General features: G+C 39.1%; 1 protein-coding gene across 13 annotated transcripts in view; it reads left to right on the top strand.

Moving 5' to 3' along the window:
- Positions 1–18,983, top strand: part of DDAH1 (dimethylarginine dimethylaminohydrolase 1) — a 242,638-nt gene that overhangs the window by 203,476 nt on the left and 20,179 nt on the right. For all 13 annotated transcript variants that reach the window (XM_053214372.1, XM_053214374.1, XM_053214370.1 and 10 more), the window contains 2 exons: positions 5,953–6,026; positions 6,854–6,973. In XM_053214372.1, coding sequence (XP_053070347.1) covers positions 5,953–6,026; positions 6,854–6,973 — 194 coding nt within the window. The remainder of the gene's footprint in view (positions 1–5,952; positions 6,027–6,853; positions 6,974–18,983) is intronic.

Raw genomic sequence — 18,983 nt, 5'->3', positions numbered from 1 at the left:
AAAAACAGTAATTGTAGCATTTAATCTTTCTAACTCTTTTATGATCGTATTATTGTTTTGCAAAAGTCATGTGCTAAAATTTGGATCCCCAGATTGATTCTACTTAAACTGACAATTTGTAACTTATAGTGAGAGTTTACTTTCACTTGAATGTCAGAGAATAAATACCTGTTTCACGGATGGATCCCTACCAGCAAGGACTGGTTCCTTGGGAATGTAGCCCAGGTGCCCCCACTGAAAGCATGAAGTTTCTCAGAAGTCTAAGGTTTTAGCTGATATGAATTTTATATTGAACCCCTTGTATATAGGCAAAATATAGCCATCTTCATTCTAATGCAAAGATAATATTTTGTATTATATTTTGATACAATGAATTTTCTTGGAGAAGAGGTATTTATCCTGTGACATTTGAGGAGTTCTTTGCTCAGTGTCACATACCTTTAGGTGGAGCCACTGTGTTGCTGAGCTCCAGGGGGCACCTTTCTTATCACAAGCTTATGCATAGTACCCCCTGGAGTTGTGCACTGCACAACCTGTGCTACCACTGCCTCTGGGGCATTGTATGTACACCCATTGAGCCATAAGAATACAGAAAAGGGGGTCAAGGAGGCCTACGCCACATTCTCAGCTCTGGCCATGTCTGAGCAGACTCAGGCATTCTTTCGAATCTGCCTAGTAAGTTCCCCTGAGAATATTCTTTGTGCCTTCCATTGACGGCACTTTCATTCTTTTTGGCGGCATAGAACAACAGCCTGTTTCTCTTAGAAAATAGGCTTTTGTGAGCAGCTAGATGTGTAAATCACACTTCTTGCAATAAAACTCTTCTTTACCAGAGCACAGCCATATAATAAATAATGTGTAAGCAGGTACTGATAATATTTGAAGTATGCTTTAAAACAAGCTGTGCTCACAGCCACCTAGTTATCTCACCAGCTGAACTGAACAGATTCCCTGAAATTTTCTCAGTGTAATGGCACAGTTTATGCCAAGAACCTCTTTCTCTGGTCAGAGGTCTTTCCACAGCATTTCAACCTTAACGTTTTTGCCCCAACTTCTAATTACGCACCTAAGCATCGAGGCTTGCCTCTATCACTATCTGTAAGCACTTTTTTGGTAACATTCAATCCTTAAGTTAATATCTTGAAAGTTATTTTATTCAAAACTGAGATCCTGTTGGGATATTAGATCTTTATCTGCTTGGCACCTCATTTACACCTGATGTCTGGTCCTGCCTTCTATTTCCTACCTCTCAATTAGTTTTTCCTTTTTTAAATTGTGGTAAAATATATATAACATGAAATTTGGCATTTTAAACATTTTTTTAAGTTTATTTATTTTGAGAGAGAGCATGAGCAAGAGAAGGGCAGAGAGAGGGACAGAGAGTGAGAGAATCCCAAGCAGGCCCTGTGCTGCCAGCACAGAGCCCGACCTCACAAACCATGAGATCATGACTTGAGCTGAAACCAAGAGTCGGACACTTAGCTGACTGAGCCACCCAGGTGCCCTTCAGTTTTTGGATTCAGCAGAGTCAGGTAGCACTTTCCACATTTTCTGGGTCCTCTTCCTTCTGTAACTCAGAGTTTCATTAACAATTGATTGAAGGGTGCCTGGGTGACACTTGATTTCAGCTCAGGTCATGATCCCAGGGTTCCAGGATGGAGCCCTGTGTCAGTCTCCATGCTGGTGTGGAGCCTGCTTGGCATTCCCCCTGCCCCCTCTCTCTCCCTCTCTCTCTCTCTCTCTCTCTCTCTCTCTCTCGCTCTCTCTGTCTCTCCCCTCTTCCCTGCACACGCTCTCTCTCTCTCTCTCTTTCAAATAAAAATTAAAGAAAAAAACAAGGAACTAAAAAACAAACAAAAAAAAAACCACAACTGATCAAGAAATGGACAGAAGGAAAGCACCTTTCCCACTCCAGTTCTGCTGAGAATCTTGTCAGTCAGGCAAGCAGCTACTGGAAGAAATTACTTCAATCCTATTTCTCTTAAATAATCATGAACTTACCTCTACTTTTATTTTTCTATTTTTATGGAATATGGAGCAACTAAAGAAGAGTTATAAATGTTTATGTACAACTTAAAGACTAATGATAAAATGAGCACCCGGTGCCTGCCACCTGGCTTAAGAAATTGCCAGGACCATAGGAACCCCACTCCTCCTCTCTTTTTTTTTTCCTCTTTGTTTTGCTTGTCTTACAGGTTTGTATGATTAGAGTCCTACTATAGGAACTATTCTGTGATTTGTGTGTTTTTGATTCAACTTGGTGTGTGTAGCTAGTGTCTTCACTGCTATTATGCCATGGAAAAACTACACCACGATGAATTTATTCATTTTACTGCTGATGTATATTTGAGTGTTTTCCAGTTTTTGTCTGTTGTCTTCAGTGCTGCTATGTACATTCTTGTGTGTGTCTCCTGGGAATGTGTATAAGAGTTTCTCTCAAGTAAACAACTAGAAATGGAGTTTCAGGTGATAAACTTTTTACTCCAGTGAAATGTGTGTGATTTTTTTTTCTTGCATCTACTGATGTGATTAATTGCACTAATTAATTTTCTGATATTGGTCAGTCTTGCATCCCTGGGGTGAAGTCAAACTCCATTGTGATATATTCTCTTTTTACTACAATGTTGGATTTAGTTTGTTAATTTTTTTTTCAAGACTTTTGTTTCTGTGACCTGTAATTTTTCTTGCTTGCTATCTTTGTCGGGCTTTGGTAAAAGAGTTATCTTAACCTCACAACATGTATTGGGAATATTTCCTGTGTTTCCATTCCCTAGATTCAGTACTATTTGAATTGTTCATTCCTTGAACTTTGGTAGAACTTACCTAGAAACAGGCCCTAGTTTTCTCTGTCGGGAGATTTTAAACTGATTTAGTTCCTCAAATGGTTGCATGACTGTTGAGGGTTTTCTGAGTCAGTTTTCGAGAGTTCTGTTTTCTAATACTTTGTTTTTATCTAACTTCTCAAAATGTTGGGTATAAACTTATTCATATCTTCTTACTATCTGTTTTAAGCTTCATAGCACTATAGCTATGTCCCCTTTTCATTCATAATGTTTATTTGTGCCTTCTCTTTTTTCTTTTGTGTCTGAGATCTGTTGATTTCATTAATCTTTTCAAAGAACCAATTTGGGGTTTTGTTGAATCCTCTTTCTTGTATATTTCTTTTTCTCTTCCTATTTCTATCTTTAATTCCTTCCTTCAAATTTCTTTGTTTTTATTCTGTTCTTTCTTATATTTCAAGCTAGAACTTTGTCTCTTTAATTTTGAAACTTTTCTCATCTTTAATGCAAGTAGTTAAAGTTGTTGTAACTTTCAAGTAACTTTCAAGTACTGCTTTAGCGGAATCCTTCCTGTTTTTATATATATTTGCTATCATTAAGTTTTAAATGTTTTCTGATTTCCATTATGATTTATTCTTTGACTCATTTGTGTTCTTTAAAAAACGTATCGATCATTATTGCAAGTTGCAGGGACACCCAACTCATTACCCTGATAGTTCATAAGGGAAGGAAAGATTCAGGCATTTAGCTGTGTTTCCTTTATGCATTCTATTTCAAGTAAACCAAATACTTGGCTAAGAAAGTTTTTCTTTTTAGAATTCTAGCCCGTAAATGTAGATTCCTAATAAACTAATGGATCTGTGTAATGATGGTCACACGATGTTAAAACCTTTATATGAGAGCTTGACGGAGAACTTTATAATGTAGGAATCAGGCTGACATTTATTAAGCAGAGAATTTTTTGTTGGCCTTTCCAAAATACCACTGGAACACACAGATTATTCTAGTATCACTGAAAACGTGGCAGTCAGTCATGTGCCTCATGATGTGCTGCAATAGTGCAGCCCCACCTCAGAAGTAGTCCTATCCAAAAAAAATCTTTTGAACAAGGATCTAATTAAGCATCTACATGAAACTATCAGTTTACTGAAAATACAAAGGATAAAGGAACATTTTCATGTTAGATGATACACGAGGAAGCAACCAGCCGAATCCAGGCTGTAGGATCATCAATAGGACAAATGACCTGGCTTCTTCTGTAAAAGAATAAGGTGAGAGGGTGAGTTGATACAGAAAAAAAGATGACATAAGAAACGTAACAACAACAAAATTTTTTTTTTAATCTTGCAGTTCTAGAAGTTATTACTTACATCAGAAAGGCCATTTAGGGGATATAGTCTACCATACTGCTAGAAACAGAAGTCCAACTTACTTTTTAAAGAGACAAGTTTGCTTTTCTTTGTACTTTGCTACCTTAGTCTTTTAAAATAGAAATACTATGCAAGCCCCATTATAAATTTGTTTAAATTTGCTTAATCCGTTAGATGTTTTTCCTAAAAATTGTGTATAAATCTAATTTATAAATCTATTTTTGTCTTAAAAGAATTAAAGAAATTTGCTTTTTAAATTTCAGCTGACTTTTTTAGTAAAGTGAGTAATACTTTTGTCAAATAAAAGACCCTTTCCCTTAGTTAAGTTTTGATTTGTATGTAGTGAGTTTTCTCAAGGGACAACATAAACATACCATTACAAAAACGAACAAACAAACCAAAAAATACATGTCAGTATACCACCAAGGAATCTTCCCATCTTCCAACAGAATAAGCCATTAACTTGTCATAACATCATTTGACCTATGTCATTTACCTATTTTATAAGGACATCATGAGGATTAAAGTTGTAACATTATAAAGTCTATCAAGCAATTCTTTTTACATGGTTTCTCTTCTTATACTTTACCCTAATGTTCTGGATCAAACTATATACTGATTTCAATTTGAATATTTTTTCACATATTATGTATAATTCTTTTTCAAAGTATTCAGGGAGATAAAAAACCCCCACAATTATATATTGCCTAATGCAATCTACTATAATTGTTTGCTTGCCTCTAAGTTGGAGACCATTTTTATTTAGGGTTTTGCCTTCTGAGAAGAATATTTATGGAATTTCAGAAAAGCCAAATAAGTAGAACGTTCCATTCTCCTAAACTGTAGTACTTTGTAGATAGGCATTTTGATTTGAAACAAAAGATAAAAGTTTTAAGGACATCTCTTAGAAGTCAGACCTGAAGACCAGTCAGCCCTAAACTTGCTTTACCCAGATAGTTTCTTCAGCCTTTACATCATCATTATAAGACAGGGAATCCGACTTCATCACAAATGCCTAGAATTATTAATTGGGGGTGGGGGGAGGGGAAGGAAGCATTCCTCACATGCCATTGCTATTACTTAATTTTTTATTACACATTAATATGTTTAATTCTATTATTTCCTAAGTGAAAATTTTATTCTTTTGTTGTGGTAAAATATACATAATATAAAATTTGCCATTTAGCTATTTTTAAGTGGACAGCTCAGAGACATTAAGTACATCCACACGGTGTTGCAACCATCACCACCATCCATCTCCAGCACTTTTTCACCTTCCCAGACTGGAACTTCATAGCCGTTAAACACTGACTTCCTAGTTCCTCCTCCCCTCAACTTCTGGCAGCCACTGTTCTACTTTCCACATCTGTGAATTTGAAAAAGGTTTTTCTAAGGACAATATGGGTTTGCAAGCATAATTCGTTCTGGAAACATGCTTATAATCCAAAGCACTTGTATATCAAAGGGAATTTCGAGAACCATTGGCTCAGTTGCGATCATGACATTCGGCGTCTTGTACTGCTCATATTGCAAGACATCACTAGTTTATCAAATTAAAATTTATTAGAAATGTTTGCTCATCTTACAGAACACTTGGCAGAACAAGCTTCTTGCAATCCAAGGTTTTACTGTGGTTTGAAATCAGTTTAGTGTAAAGAGAGCAGGGGTCAGAGTACAAGCAGAGCTGCCTTCTGTGATAGGAAAGAACTGTGTGGTGCTTTAAGGTCATTATTTACAGATAAAGAAATAGTGTGCCGTCACTGGTGCCACATACTCACTATGTTCCATGACATTTATTATAGGCAGAGAATTTTTTGTGGGCCTTTCCAAAAGGACAAATCAACGAGGTGCTGAAATCTTGGCTGATACTTTTAAGGTAGGTAAAGGATAATTTATGCCCAGCATACAGTAATTATTTAATAAATATTCATAGACACATTGAATCAGTATGTCATGAATAATGGTATCTATATGTCACCAGCTTTGCAAAATAATGCCTAATATTTGTACATTTGCTAGAAGTTTTAAGAGTTATCAAATTCAAATTTCTCAATAAATAAGCTGCATTGGGCTACCATAGCCACAAAAGACAAAGTTATCATGGACGTCTTCTGTTTTCTCTCCGTGTATAATCATGCAACCACCTGGCAGATTTCCTGGCACAATAAATGACTTCAAAAAAATTCTGGGGACCCAGCTAACTCTAACATGAAGTGTAGATTTTTCGGATTGGAATCAAGGATCACTTGTACTCGGGTACCTATTATGTGCTGGAAGCTGTGCTAGATATTGCACATACATCCTCTCATGGTCCCTTTACTCTATTGATTATTAATAGATTGACTCACCAGACGGCTTAGGAAGGGATATAACCCCCAAGAAGCTCTTTCCATCTTGAGGGTGTGAGGTTCTAGTTTGCACAGGATTTTCAGACATATCCTTCCAGAGTAGCCCACTCCGTAGATCAAGCAGCAAAGCTAGGTGTTGACATAGTCACACATCTGAGAGAGAAGTCTCTGCACTTTCTTCTTAAAAGTAGTCTTTATTTAATTGGCAATACCAAAACCTACAGGTCCCAGTTCTTCTTCCAGATATTCAGGGCCCCTGGCACCCTCTTTAGAAATAGGCATATTTGGGGCAGGTTTAAATCGGTTTTAGAATTATTCTGCAATGCCAAACTGCTTGTTTCTATTATACGCATAGGACTATGCAGTCTCCACAGTCCCGGTGGCTGATGCTTTGCATTTGAAGAGTTTCTGCAGCATGGCTGGGCCTAACCTAATCGCAATTGGATCCAGTGAATCTGCACAGAAGGCCCTAAAGGTAGAAACAAAACTATGCTTCTTAATGCAACAGGCAATGCCTACCACATGTTTTTTTTCTAATTCTGTCTACTGGGTGGGCAGCAAGCAGGATTGGGGGGAAGAGAATAGGCTGGTACTGGAACTTTCTCAGATATACTATCATGACCTCAGATTCATTGAGAACCAGCAACACCTAAGTGTTGGAAGAACTCATCACTGGTGAAGCATTCTTACTCATCCACCAGGTTTCCTAGGAAGGCCGTGATTCAGACAGAATAAGAAATACCAAACTCAGGGCGTCTGGGTGGCTCAGTAGTTTAAGCCTCCGACTTCGGCTCAGGTCATGATCTCACCGTCTGTGAGTTCGAGCCCTGTGTCAGGCTCTCTGCTGTCAGTGCAAAGCCTGGAGCCTGCTTTGGATTCTGTGTCTCCCTCTCTCTCTCTGCTCTTTCCCCACTCATGCTTTGTCTCTCTTCCTCTCCCAAAAATAAGTAAACATTAAAAACAATTAAAATTAAAAAAAATACCAAACTCATCACAGTTATTTCCTCCTGGAAAAAGGAAGGCATGCAGCCAGTAGCACTTTTCCTAAGTAAGATAGTTGGTACACAAGGGGTTGTTCTATTATTCTTACCCTTTTGTATGTCTGACGTATTTGATAATGATCTTTTAGAAAGGCACGATTGGGAAGTACATAAAAACCATAACTTCTTTGTTTGCATTTAGAACACTTAAATTTTAGGACAGGAATTTGTCTCATTTCACAGGCGAGAATAGGAAAGCACAGAAAAATTGTGATTTGCCCAAATCACACAGCTAGGTCAATAGTGGAAGTCATTGATAATGAAGAAAACCTTCCACTGCTACAGTGCTTTATAGTCCAAAGACCCATTCCTTCTCTGTAACAGCCCCGTGAGATCATCTGGACGCTCTTTCAGGGCAAAGACTATGTCTGTTTTGCTCACTATTGTTCTCCTTCGTGCTTGGTCCATGGTGGGCCCTTAATAAAAATCAGGTTAACGGATGAATAAATAAGTGAGAGAGGCGATAGTATCTCCATTTTGCAGATGAAAACTAGATCAAATGACTCACCCCAGGCCCCGAGGCTAGCACTAAATGGTGGGCTGGCATTACCACCCCCTCCTCATGATTTACTGAAGGACTAAAGAGAGAAGTTCTTCTCAGGCAAAGAGAGGAAGTCTGTGCCCCAAGGTGCACAATTAATTTTTGTGCCCTTTTAGGTCTTTACTTGTCTACCTGAGTGCTAGACTTGGCGCAGTTTGTCTCAGAAGAAATCATTGCCTGCCATTTACTGAATTTTCCCCCTGCATTTTCTGCAGCTTCTTCAGCCAGCTCTGCTGGCCTTTCCATCTTCCTTTTCTCATACCATATCTTTGATTGTATTTCTAGGACTTTAACAATTGTTGCTAAACAACCTGCCTCAGAACTTGAATTTGGTGGCTTTTTCTATGCTCCCTTTTTTATTCTGCTTCATCTGGATGGCTATGTCAACTTTACACATAAAGAAGGTGGTGCCTTGAAAGAAAGTATTTGATGGATGGTATCACTCAAAGGATCTAGGAAGATTATTTTTCTCCTCAGGGTCTAACTGTGGTGTTTATCCATGGCAGCTGGGTTGGTCAGCACATGTCTGAATTGAGTATAAGGGAGGGAGAGGGCTGAAACTGGTTTATACTATGCTCTTGTGTTAATTAGCAGAAGGAACCTCTTCTGGGTAGACAAATTACAAAAAGTAGCCCCATCTGCCATTCTGGGTAGACTAGATCCCTAACTCAAGTAGCTTGGCCCCTAATTCAGATAGGTCACTTACTCAAATATTCTGGAGAAGCAAACATCTAACAAATTAAGAAATAATACAATTATGGTTAACTAACAAAACATTCTATGAAGTAGTCCTGACTGCTTTCACAGGATGGAGCTCCTTGAAGCCTAGATATTGGGAGAAAACTTCACAGACAAAAATGGGCCTAGATGTGGGTCTTAAAGGATTGGCAGGGCGGGATTCAGTGAGACAGTGTTTCAGGTGGGGACACAGTATAAGTAAAGACTGAGCCAGACACATACAAACTAATCTAACCAATGAAGAGTTTTCCTGTGAGCTCCGGGAGATACAACTGGATGGAGCAGATGAAGTCTGAAGAAATAGGGACTTAAAAGTGAGGAAGAAGATGAGCTTTTCTCCATGAAACATGGCTTTTGAACATGGGCTTCTGAAGAGAAGGGTTTGTATTGCTTTAGAGATGTTGAACCAGCATTCCTTTTGAAAAAAAAAAAAAAAGATGAAGGGGAAAGACCTTGCAATCCGAAAAGAGGACCACTGATAACCTGGGAAAAGAAAGCCAAGCCCCAAGTCCCATTGTATGCCTTAGTAACTCACCACCTTTTTTTTCTCCCTTCATCTTTCCCTTCCCATTGTCAAGTCAAGTCCTCTAAGGTCACATCTTTTAAGGGCCTCCTATGTGGACTTTACAGTCCTCCTTCCTGTAGAGTCTATTTGAGTTAGTGTTAATAATGATGCTCACTCTATACTTGAAACCTTCTGTGTCAGAAGCTATAAATAATCCTCACTAGAAAGGCATTCACTCTTTAGAGATCATGTTTTCCATCAGCAAATGTGCTTCCTAAGCCACAGGCCTGTAGAGTTGGCTGATGCCTACCTGCCATGTTTCTAGCATCAAAAAGATTCTCTTATTTGTAGTGAAAGCAGATGGACAAAGTAAGAATAGTGAGATCTCCATGCAGGCATGTTCTCAGGTCGGAATTAGGTGGGTTGGTGAAATTCAGATTTAGTGAACTGAACTGTTTATTTATTTGAGAACAGTTTTGGCTTCTGTATTAGAAAAGTCAATAAAATCGATAGTGTGGCAAGTCCTACTACTAATTTGGAGATATCAGTACTGATATAGATAGGCAGAAAGACAAATGGATAGAAACAAATAGATCATTTGCACATAGTGAACACATATTTTTTTCCATTTGACAGGTGAAAATACTGAGATCTGATGAAATAAAACATTTTGAATACGATCTCGGGGTTTTGGAATCAGATTTCCTGGGCCTTAATTTTCTTCCTCCCAGTTGCCCACCTCACTCTATACCTGTTCTTTTTCAATTGGAAAACTTTTCCCAATTATTTTGCCATAAAATTATTCTGGCTAGGCTTCCTCTTTCTCCTTTTCTCTCTCCAACTACCCACTACCTCTTCCCATTTTTTTTTTGCTGCAGTGTCCAGGATCTGACCCATCAGGAAAGATGTGAGTTTGGTCCCAGATGTCTGTTTTTCCCTTGCAAATCTTGGTGTCTCTGTAGAGAAGCCTGTGGCCATTTGGGCATCTCGTTGAAGGGCATAACACTTAAACAGGTGAATCATGCCTTCCTGTGCCACACACTGAGAGCTTGAATACTTCCCACATCTGTCACTGCTTGTGGAATACTTGCCTCCTTCAGAGCCAGAAAACTATTTCTTACATATTCATGCAAAGCTGAGAGCCCAAGGGTTTCTGGTTAGACTTATTGCATTTGAAACACTTTGTAATGGGTTGCAATCAATTTTGGTTAATGAAGTGGGATCTTATGGAGATAGTCATCATATCTGTCTAGGTTGTAGTAGATTTAACAGTGTGTGCATTGTATATTTAAATGAAATCATCAGTCTAGGAAGACTTGAGCAACTCTCTGCTAAAAAGCCAGAACACATTTAATACAGGGCACATTTAATACACATTTAACACAGAGTATATTTAATGAAAGGAAGGAAAAAAGGATATATTATTACTGCATTTTCCTGTTGATATGGCCAAGGTGCTGGAGGTTAGGTTGATTTGAACAAATACCTAAAGACATTTAACATCAAGTTTTACCCTTGAAATACTATTATCTAAGCAAAATTCATCTTTAGAGCAACATGTCCATTTTATAGTGTTTTCCCCATACTTTCCATAATTCTGCTCATGCCTTTGGGCAATTATACCTTCATCCTGCCCTTCTAACTGCAAGAGAATTCAATCACCAAAAAATATGTATTCTATTATTTCATTCATTTAAAGTTAAACAAAAGACAAAACTTTAAGAGGTAAGGGAGTTATGGTCCAGTGGGCTATTTTGTATTTATAATTTTTAAAGTTACAGAATTATGTATATAATGTATTATTGGAAGTGGGCTGAAATTAAGTTACATAAAGTAATTTTCCAAAATCTGGGTCTAACCCTTAAACCCTTACTTTACCTGCTACATGATTCCTGTCTTTCCTGCAGACAAGCTTGTTTTTTATTTTATTAACGAAGAAAAAAAAGACAAACTTCATACCCCTTGAGCAACATCTTCCCATTTTCCCTCCCCCCAGCCCTTATACACCTTAAATATATACAAGTTTTGTCAGTTATACCTCAATAAAGTTGGGGAGGCAAAGACATGACAACAAGTAGATTTGTGCCACATCTCATCCATTTTTTTTTTCTAGATCCATTCCAAAATCGACTTGCTTTCCAGGAACCTGGATTAATTACATGGTCTCTGTCATAGGAGGACAGACTGTAATTCCTGCCCTCTGGAGGGACTCACTATATTGATTTTTAACTCAGTCTCCTTGGTGGCATTCAGTCCTCCAGTCAATTAAGGGGGGGGGGGGGGGGAGTAGAGAAAGGAAGGAAAGACAAAGGGAGGGAGGCAGAGTAAGAGGGAGGGTGACATTTAGCTGAAGTTTTCCCAAAACTAGGGAGATGAGGAAGCTCAAACCGGGAAGCCCCGTGGAACTGACAAGCTGGGGGGGGCTGTGCCATCTGCTGGCCAGGCAGCAAGCGGAGTGCTCTCACCTTCCTAACCCCTCAGGGAAACCAGTTATTTGCTCCTTTTGGCATCTACAATTTTGTTTATTGGCCTTTTTTAAAATTAAAATTCCATTCTTTTGTATCACAACAAATTATTATTTTTAAATGCTTTTGATAGAAGTACTAAAAGGATGTGGTAAGAAAAGAATTATGAGTTCACCACTCCTTTTTTTGGTCCTTGTCATGTAAATGGAGCTGAAATATAGTAAGTGGAAATCCAGTAGACTTGTAATTTTAAATTAAGATGCTCATAACGTATCTTGATGGAAATGTCTTTTGGTTTCTTATCTACTTCCTGAAATAACTAACTGCATTTGTAACATTTCTTGAATGAGGACATGGGCTGCTTCGCAGAGAATTTAAATTCCATAGCACGAAGCATGTTTTTTCTTTTGAATGACTAACTATATAACAGAGGTCACTCAGACAGTATTTCCTCTCGTTTTGACTCAGCGTCAGCATTGATTTTTTGTCCAAAAATGTCCATGTTATTTTATAGATGGTCACATAAAGAAAGAAATGGAAAAACCCTTAATGTGTTTGGATTTTGTATGTTTTTTTATTGCCTGGAATTTCCTTTGATGATAACTGGAACAACAAATAGCAAAAACCAAAAGACAGAATGAGACCTAACTAGTATCAACAGGGTGATTGAAATGGAAAAATAAAGACTTTGCATTTCTAGTTGTTGTTGTCACAGGGAATTATGGTGTGTAGCCACAAGATTTCCCACTTTGGGTCTCTTCTGTGAAATATATGCTGACAGTCCCATTGTAGGTTTAATTTAGTCTTCTTATTTGGTTGTCTGTTCTAGTTGTATTCATGAGACCCACAAAACAATGACTTAAAAAAAAATCTACCATGTCTGAATTAAGAAATTAACAGAAAACCAAATCGCCTCTGAGTTTGTAACAACTGTTTATGCTTTTTTCCTGGCAGCGGTTGCCTTATCTGACGATATTCCCAGAGCTGTATGCCAACAAGGCTGGGGTGGCCAAAATAAAATACTTTGGCATGATAGGGCCATAAATAATCTGAAGCTGTGAGACCAAAACAGCCATGCTGAATTTCAGCACTAGTTCCAAGGCAGGAAGAAGGCAAAATTAGCCAAGTAGGAGAAAGGGAATAATAATAGGGTTTTATTCTCTTGAGGTTTCAGGAAAATTTCAGAGGAAGAAATTACATTTAAAGGACCATTTATTCTGTCCATTATACGATGGGACATCAAAAAATACTCAATAGACTTTATGGGGTGTTATAGGGGGAAATCAAGCATCTGTTGTGTGACCGAACAAATGTCCTCTGAATGGGCCTTTGAATCCAAGACTCTTGCTTACAAAAGAAAAGGTCTAAGTGACTTTAAATGAGTGTTTTCTAATGAGAAGTGTAGTTTAAAACCACCTGCGGAACTTTCTGAAAACACACTGCCCTGGACCTATCCCAGAGAACCCTAAATTCTGGGTCTGGGTTCAAGCCCCAGCATCTGCATTTTTGAAAAGCTCCACAGATGAAGTTGAGAGCCACACTGCCCTCATGGATTTCTGCAACTTCCAAAAGCACCTAGCTTAGAATCCTGAATAACACACACCTGAAGAATCCAGCCACTATGCATTGTAGGTGCAAAAGTATGCATTCTGCGTAGCAATAAAAGTAGAGAAAGTCTCATGATTAAAGCCATCAAAAGCTAGAAACTCCTTACCTTTTTGCTGCCTGGAGTTCAACATTGTATAACTTAAAATATAACACCTAACTGGGCAATAGCTTGAATGCCAATATTTAATCCATTTGGCATGCTAAAATTCCTTATTAAAATATTCCAAGTGACCAAAAAATCGCTGTTATCATTTTCTGAGGGCAGGATATTTGCATTTGACTCACGTTTCCATACCCCCTCCCCCAACACACACACACACACACACACACACACACACATCTAACAGGACCTGATCTCAAGGTGTGAAGTTTTGTGCCAAAGAGGCAAAAAGGTTAAACTTCACACACCATTACTGATATTAAAGAATGTACCTTTGAAAATAATAGTATGTTGGGACACCTGGGTGGCTCAGTTGGTTGAGCGTCCAACTTCAGCTCAGGGCATGATCTCTGGGTTCATGAATTCTAGCCCCACATTGGGCTCTCTGCTATCAGCCTGGAGCCTGCTTTGGATGCTCTGTCCTCCTGTCTCTCTGCCCCACCCCACTGATACTCTCTCTCTCAAAAAAAAAAATAAATAAGCATTAAAATAAATAAATAATCATATGTTGATTCTAGTAAAGAAGCATAGTTGTCCAAAGGTCCAAAATGGCTATGAGAACTAAGCAGATAACTTTGTTATCTTGGGTAATCCATGGGTTGTCATTCTGGCTCTGCCACCAACTCTCCCCATGGGTGACCCCTGTCTCCTGTACTCAATCTCATTCTAAACAAAGTTGAATCAGCCTCACTAGAGAATGAGAGCTTCATTCTTTTCCATTGGAAATTTCAGGGTAAAGGACTGTGTCTTGAACATGTGGATGTGCAAACACCTGGCAAAAAGTAGCACCAGAACAGGGATAGTTCCAAAGTGGGTTGACTGTAGACTCTTTGATCACTGTGACATTGTTCTTTCGATGGCTGTGGGTGATTGAAGACTTGTGCTTAGCTGAATATCTTCATGCCTGTTTGAGGATAGAAAACCACAGCAGACTCCAACCTAATTCCATCTTTCTTTGAGGAGGCATCAATGGCATCCAACTATCAAATTGGATATCTAACAAACATCATTTTGTAATTTATACATAAAAATCTAATAGGAAAAAAAGGTGAAGCTCCCAAAAGCGCTTGTTACTGTCCCTTTTGCAGAAAGGCTTCTTTAAAGAATTGAAGGGGCGCCTGGGTGGCTCAGTCAGTTAAGCGGCTGACTTTGGCTCAGGTCGTGATCTCGCGGTCCGTGAGTTCGAGCCCCGCGTCAGGCTCTGTGCTGACAGCTCAGAGCCTGGAGCCTGTTTCAGATTCTGTGTCTCCCTCTCTCTGACCCTCCCCCGTTCATGCTCTGTCTCTCTCTGTCTCAAAAATGAATAAACATTTAAAAAAATTGTTTAAAAAAAAAAAAGACAATTGAAAAAATAAAACCGGGGCAGAGGAAAAGAGTCACAGCTGAGCTTGAAGCTTGAGCTTCCTATTGCTGGATGAGCTTCCAGCAACTCTTTATTGAGCAGCAACTATATGAAAGATACTTCCCCACACACAGGGGACACTGAGATGAGTGAGAAACAGTCTCTGCCCTCAAGGTCCCTCCAGCCTGATTGAAGATATAGGACAGGACATGAAGATATAAATGCTGTCACAGTGTAACATAAGATAAATGAGTAATAAGTACAGGGTCCTCATAGAGAGGATGGGAGTACTAAGGGGGGAGTGATCACAGGAGGTAGGAGTCAAAGTCTGAGTAGACCAGAATGAACAGCAAGCCTGCCATAGAGAAGGAGTGGTTATTACGAACAGGACACCTAGGGAAATGTCTATTTTATGATCCATAGACAATGGCTGGAGCAAGGGCTGGGTGCATGGAAAGAAAGTTAAGTTTCCAGACATAAGTTGGGGCTGGTCCAGAAGTCAAAGAGTGAGGGATTTCTTACCTGCAGGCTGTGGGGAGGCACTCAGAGTTTTTCGCAGAGGTATAAAAGCTGAAGGTGGTGTTTCAGAAAAATCTATCTGGCAGTATGCCTGTGATGATTTAACAGGGATAAAGATTAGGAGGAATAAAATTAGTTCGGTGCCATCACACAGTCCAGAAATAAAGAAGAGGAGGTCTGGACGAGGGAAATAGCCGTGAAAATAGAAAGGGCTGTACAGAAGCTGAGTTCCATTTGGAAAAGTAATAGAACACTGTGACTGAGGGATGTGAGGAGCATGGGAGAAAAAAGGAGCTGATCAGCACTTTGACAGATATTTATAGAACTCCTACTCTGTACCAGGCATTGTACTAGGTCCTAGGGGACAATGATGAACAAAATGACTTCAGAAATGACTACCAGATGGGTGACTTTGGTGGAATTTTGGGAAAAGAGTTCCAGTTCTCCCTATCTGGGAGGACCTATCATGAGGACCATGAACTCAGTCCTCCCCTTCCACGCAGTAACAAACTATAGAAGATCAGTGGGCAGAAGTATGTTGCTGGATTTCACTGACCTAGGTTCACATTTTGGGAACTGAGCTATACTCAGACATATTCAACTGACAGTGGCTCGGGTAGACATCCGATGTCTAAGCTCGTAAGACACTAACGGGGATGGCTCCCATTTCACTTTCCATTGGCAGCAGTCTGTGGCTCATCCAAATTTGGAGTCTCTGTCCTTTACTCTTTTCCATTTATTTATTTTTTTATCTTTATCTACTCACTCTCAAGGCACACCAAAAAAATCACTTCAATATTTACATGCCCTCCATCTCCAGCAGTGTCCTGTTGTTTTTTTGGCTGAAGTGAGTTGGCAAGAGACTGGCCCCCTCCTTTGAAAAACAAACAAACAAACAAACAAACAGGATGATTTCTGTGTCACAGGCTGAAATGATGCATCACAGCACGGCCTATGTGATACTCTGGGCCATGCCAACACCAGTACCCTTAATGTTGAAGGGATTAGGAAATGTATCAGTTGAGCTAGTAGGGAGGATGGTTGAGTTTTAGGTTACTGTTTCTCTGTGGAAATCACATGTATTACATGCCTTAGGTGTTAATGAGTATCCTATTGCTTGGCTGAAGGTTAATAAAGCATATGGTAAAATATAGACCCTAAATTAGAAGTGACATGTTAACCATGAATTATTCTCCAGCCTCTAAGGAAACCATCCATACCACCTCATACAATACCAGAATTAGGCCATCCTTTGAAATAATGACATGCAAGAGAAACAAATTAAATTTGCCACCACCTTCCTGCAAAACCATTCCACTAGTGTTTCTAGTGCTAGTAAAAATCACTCTCTCTCCTTATTTTTATCTTTCAAAATGTCATATTAGTCCAGCAATCTGTAAGAATATTTCTAGATCTGGGGCACGTGGAGGGTTTAGTTGGTTGGGCATCTGGCTCTTGATTACGGTTCAGGTAATGATCTCATGGTCATGGGGTCCAGCCGCACATTGGGCTCTGTGCTAGGCATGGAGCCTGCTTGGGATTTTCTCTCTCCTTCTCCCTCTGCTTCTCCCCAACATGCATGTGTGTGCACATACACGCTCTCTCTCTGTCTCTCTTTCTCTCTCTCCCTCTCTCACTCTCTCTCTCTCTCTCTGGGAAAGAAAAAGAATATTTCTAAATTTACTTTTCATTTATGATCACTGGATGCTGCAGTTGAGGCCCACTGTTACTCAAACACTATCTGTCTGCAGATGTTAAAAAAGGAAGCTTTGGAAATATGTTACAACAGCCATTCCCTTTTAATCTCTTTCTGAAGTGGAATTAAGTTCAAAGCTGTGACCACAAATCCACAGGTGACTCATCATACAGAGTTCAACCAAAAAAAATAAATAAATAAAATAAAAACCAAAAAATGGCAATTGGAAGCTAAATGAAAGGTGTTGAATCTATTACATCTCGTGCACATTTTCTAGTCACTCATTTGTTTTTCCATCCACACTCTGGCAAGTGATAAGAGCTCAAGATAGCTCACATGTAGTTGTAATATCAGTAGCAGTAATAATACCTTTTCGGTGTGAAAATCATGTTCATTTAATTTGAGAAGTCTAAGTTACTGGGTTTTAAACTTTAGTATGCCCAAGGATCACCCAAAATGCACATTTGAATGCACGTCACATTCCTGAGGTTCACCAGGAGAAATTCTGATTCAACAAGACTAGGAGGATGGAGCCCAGGAACCACTGCATGATTTGGATGCAGGTAATCCACAGATCACACTGTGAGAAACACTGGCTCTGTCTGGAATCCACAGAGTGAACAGAAAATGCCAACTGCTATCATTCAGAATAATATCACATTGAGTAGAAATAACTGGCACTTCAGAGAAATAGCTCTCGTGGGAAAGAAAACAATGCAGAATTCCACTAGATGATTGAAATACAAATGCTTATGAACAACTAACTTTTCTCTAAAATGATGTATCTTTTTAGTGGGGGGGGGATGCTTACAGAGTAAAAGATACATATCATGTGTTACATCTGGTGCCTTTCTCTCTGTTGATAACACTTGCCTATTAAAAACAATGTATCGGAAGCAAGTTCTAATTCTCATTAGGCATAAAGGCCATGAGACTTGAATAGAAAAGTCTACATTTCTTCTGAGCTCTACCATCCTCTGGCTTGAAAATAAACATGATACTAAATTCTTCAAGTAGGAATAGTGGAAGGAGGAAGGAAACCCAGATCTCTGTTTGGGTAAGAAGTTTGGTCCCATCCTTCAGCTTGTGAGGGAGAATTTGAGAAGGGCTTCTGGAGAGCAACCAAAGCTGATTAAAGTCAGAGATTCAGTAACCAGTGTTGATTGCACAGGATATGGCACAAGTGTTGATGGGCAACTCTTCATTGCTCTTCACTAAAGGTTGAGCTCTGAGTAAGTGTGTCTTATAGGAAATTGCCTCTGGAGACTTTACGAGTATTTTAATAGTTACCGAAATGTTGAAATGCATTGCTAAAAGATTATTCATTCATTCAACATTTAACAAATGTGTATTAAGCATCTACCATCCGCCAAGCACTGCTGCAAAACACTGCACAAACGGCCAGTGGTGTAACTGTGCCTCTCTGGAAGCTTTTCGGTAATCGTCTGTCCTTCTGGGATGACTTGGATACTTTGACTTAATCGAATTCAAGTAGTATGTCAATCACCCAAGGGATCAAAATATATATAATGGAAAGGTAAAACTATGTATATTACTTTCTGAATCAATCAATGACTCTCAGCTAGTGGCCTTTTCCAGCTTCTTATCCCATCCTTCCTTTTAAATGAGCACATTGCCACTTGGAATAGTCATTTCTCAGCTTCCTTTGTACTAGTTATAACAATGAAACTAAGTATTACCAATGAGATAAAAGTAGAAGTGCTGGCTGTGAAATCCAGGATCTGGACTGAAAGGGAAGAGTTGTACCCTTTTCCCTTTCCTGAATTTTACTGCTTGAAAAGGGGATGTGATGGTTGGAGCATCCAGCAGCTATTTTATACCACGAGGACAAGGGCTAGATCCTAGGTATG

This window comes from Acinonyx jubatus, chromosome C1 (genome assembly GCF_027475565.1).
Source record: "Acinonyx jubatus isolate Ajub_Pintada_27869175 chromosome C1, VMU_Ajub_asm_v1.0, whole genome shotgun sequence".
Taxonomy (NCBI): Eukaryota; Metazoa; Chordata; class Mammalia; order Carnivora; family Felidae; genus Acinonyx; species Acinonyx jubatus.
The sequence above is the reverse complement of the archived record's forward strand: the minus strand, read 5'-3'. Positions and strand labels throughout refer to the sequence as shown.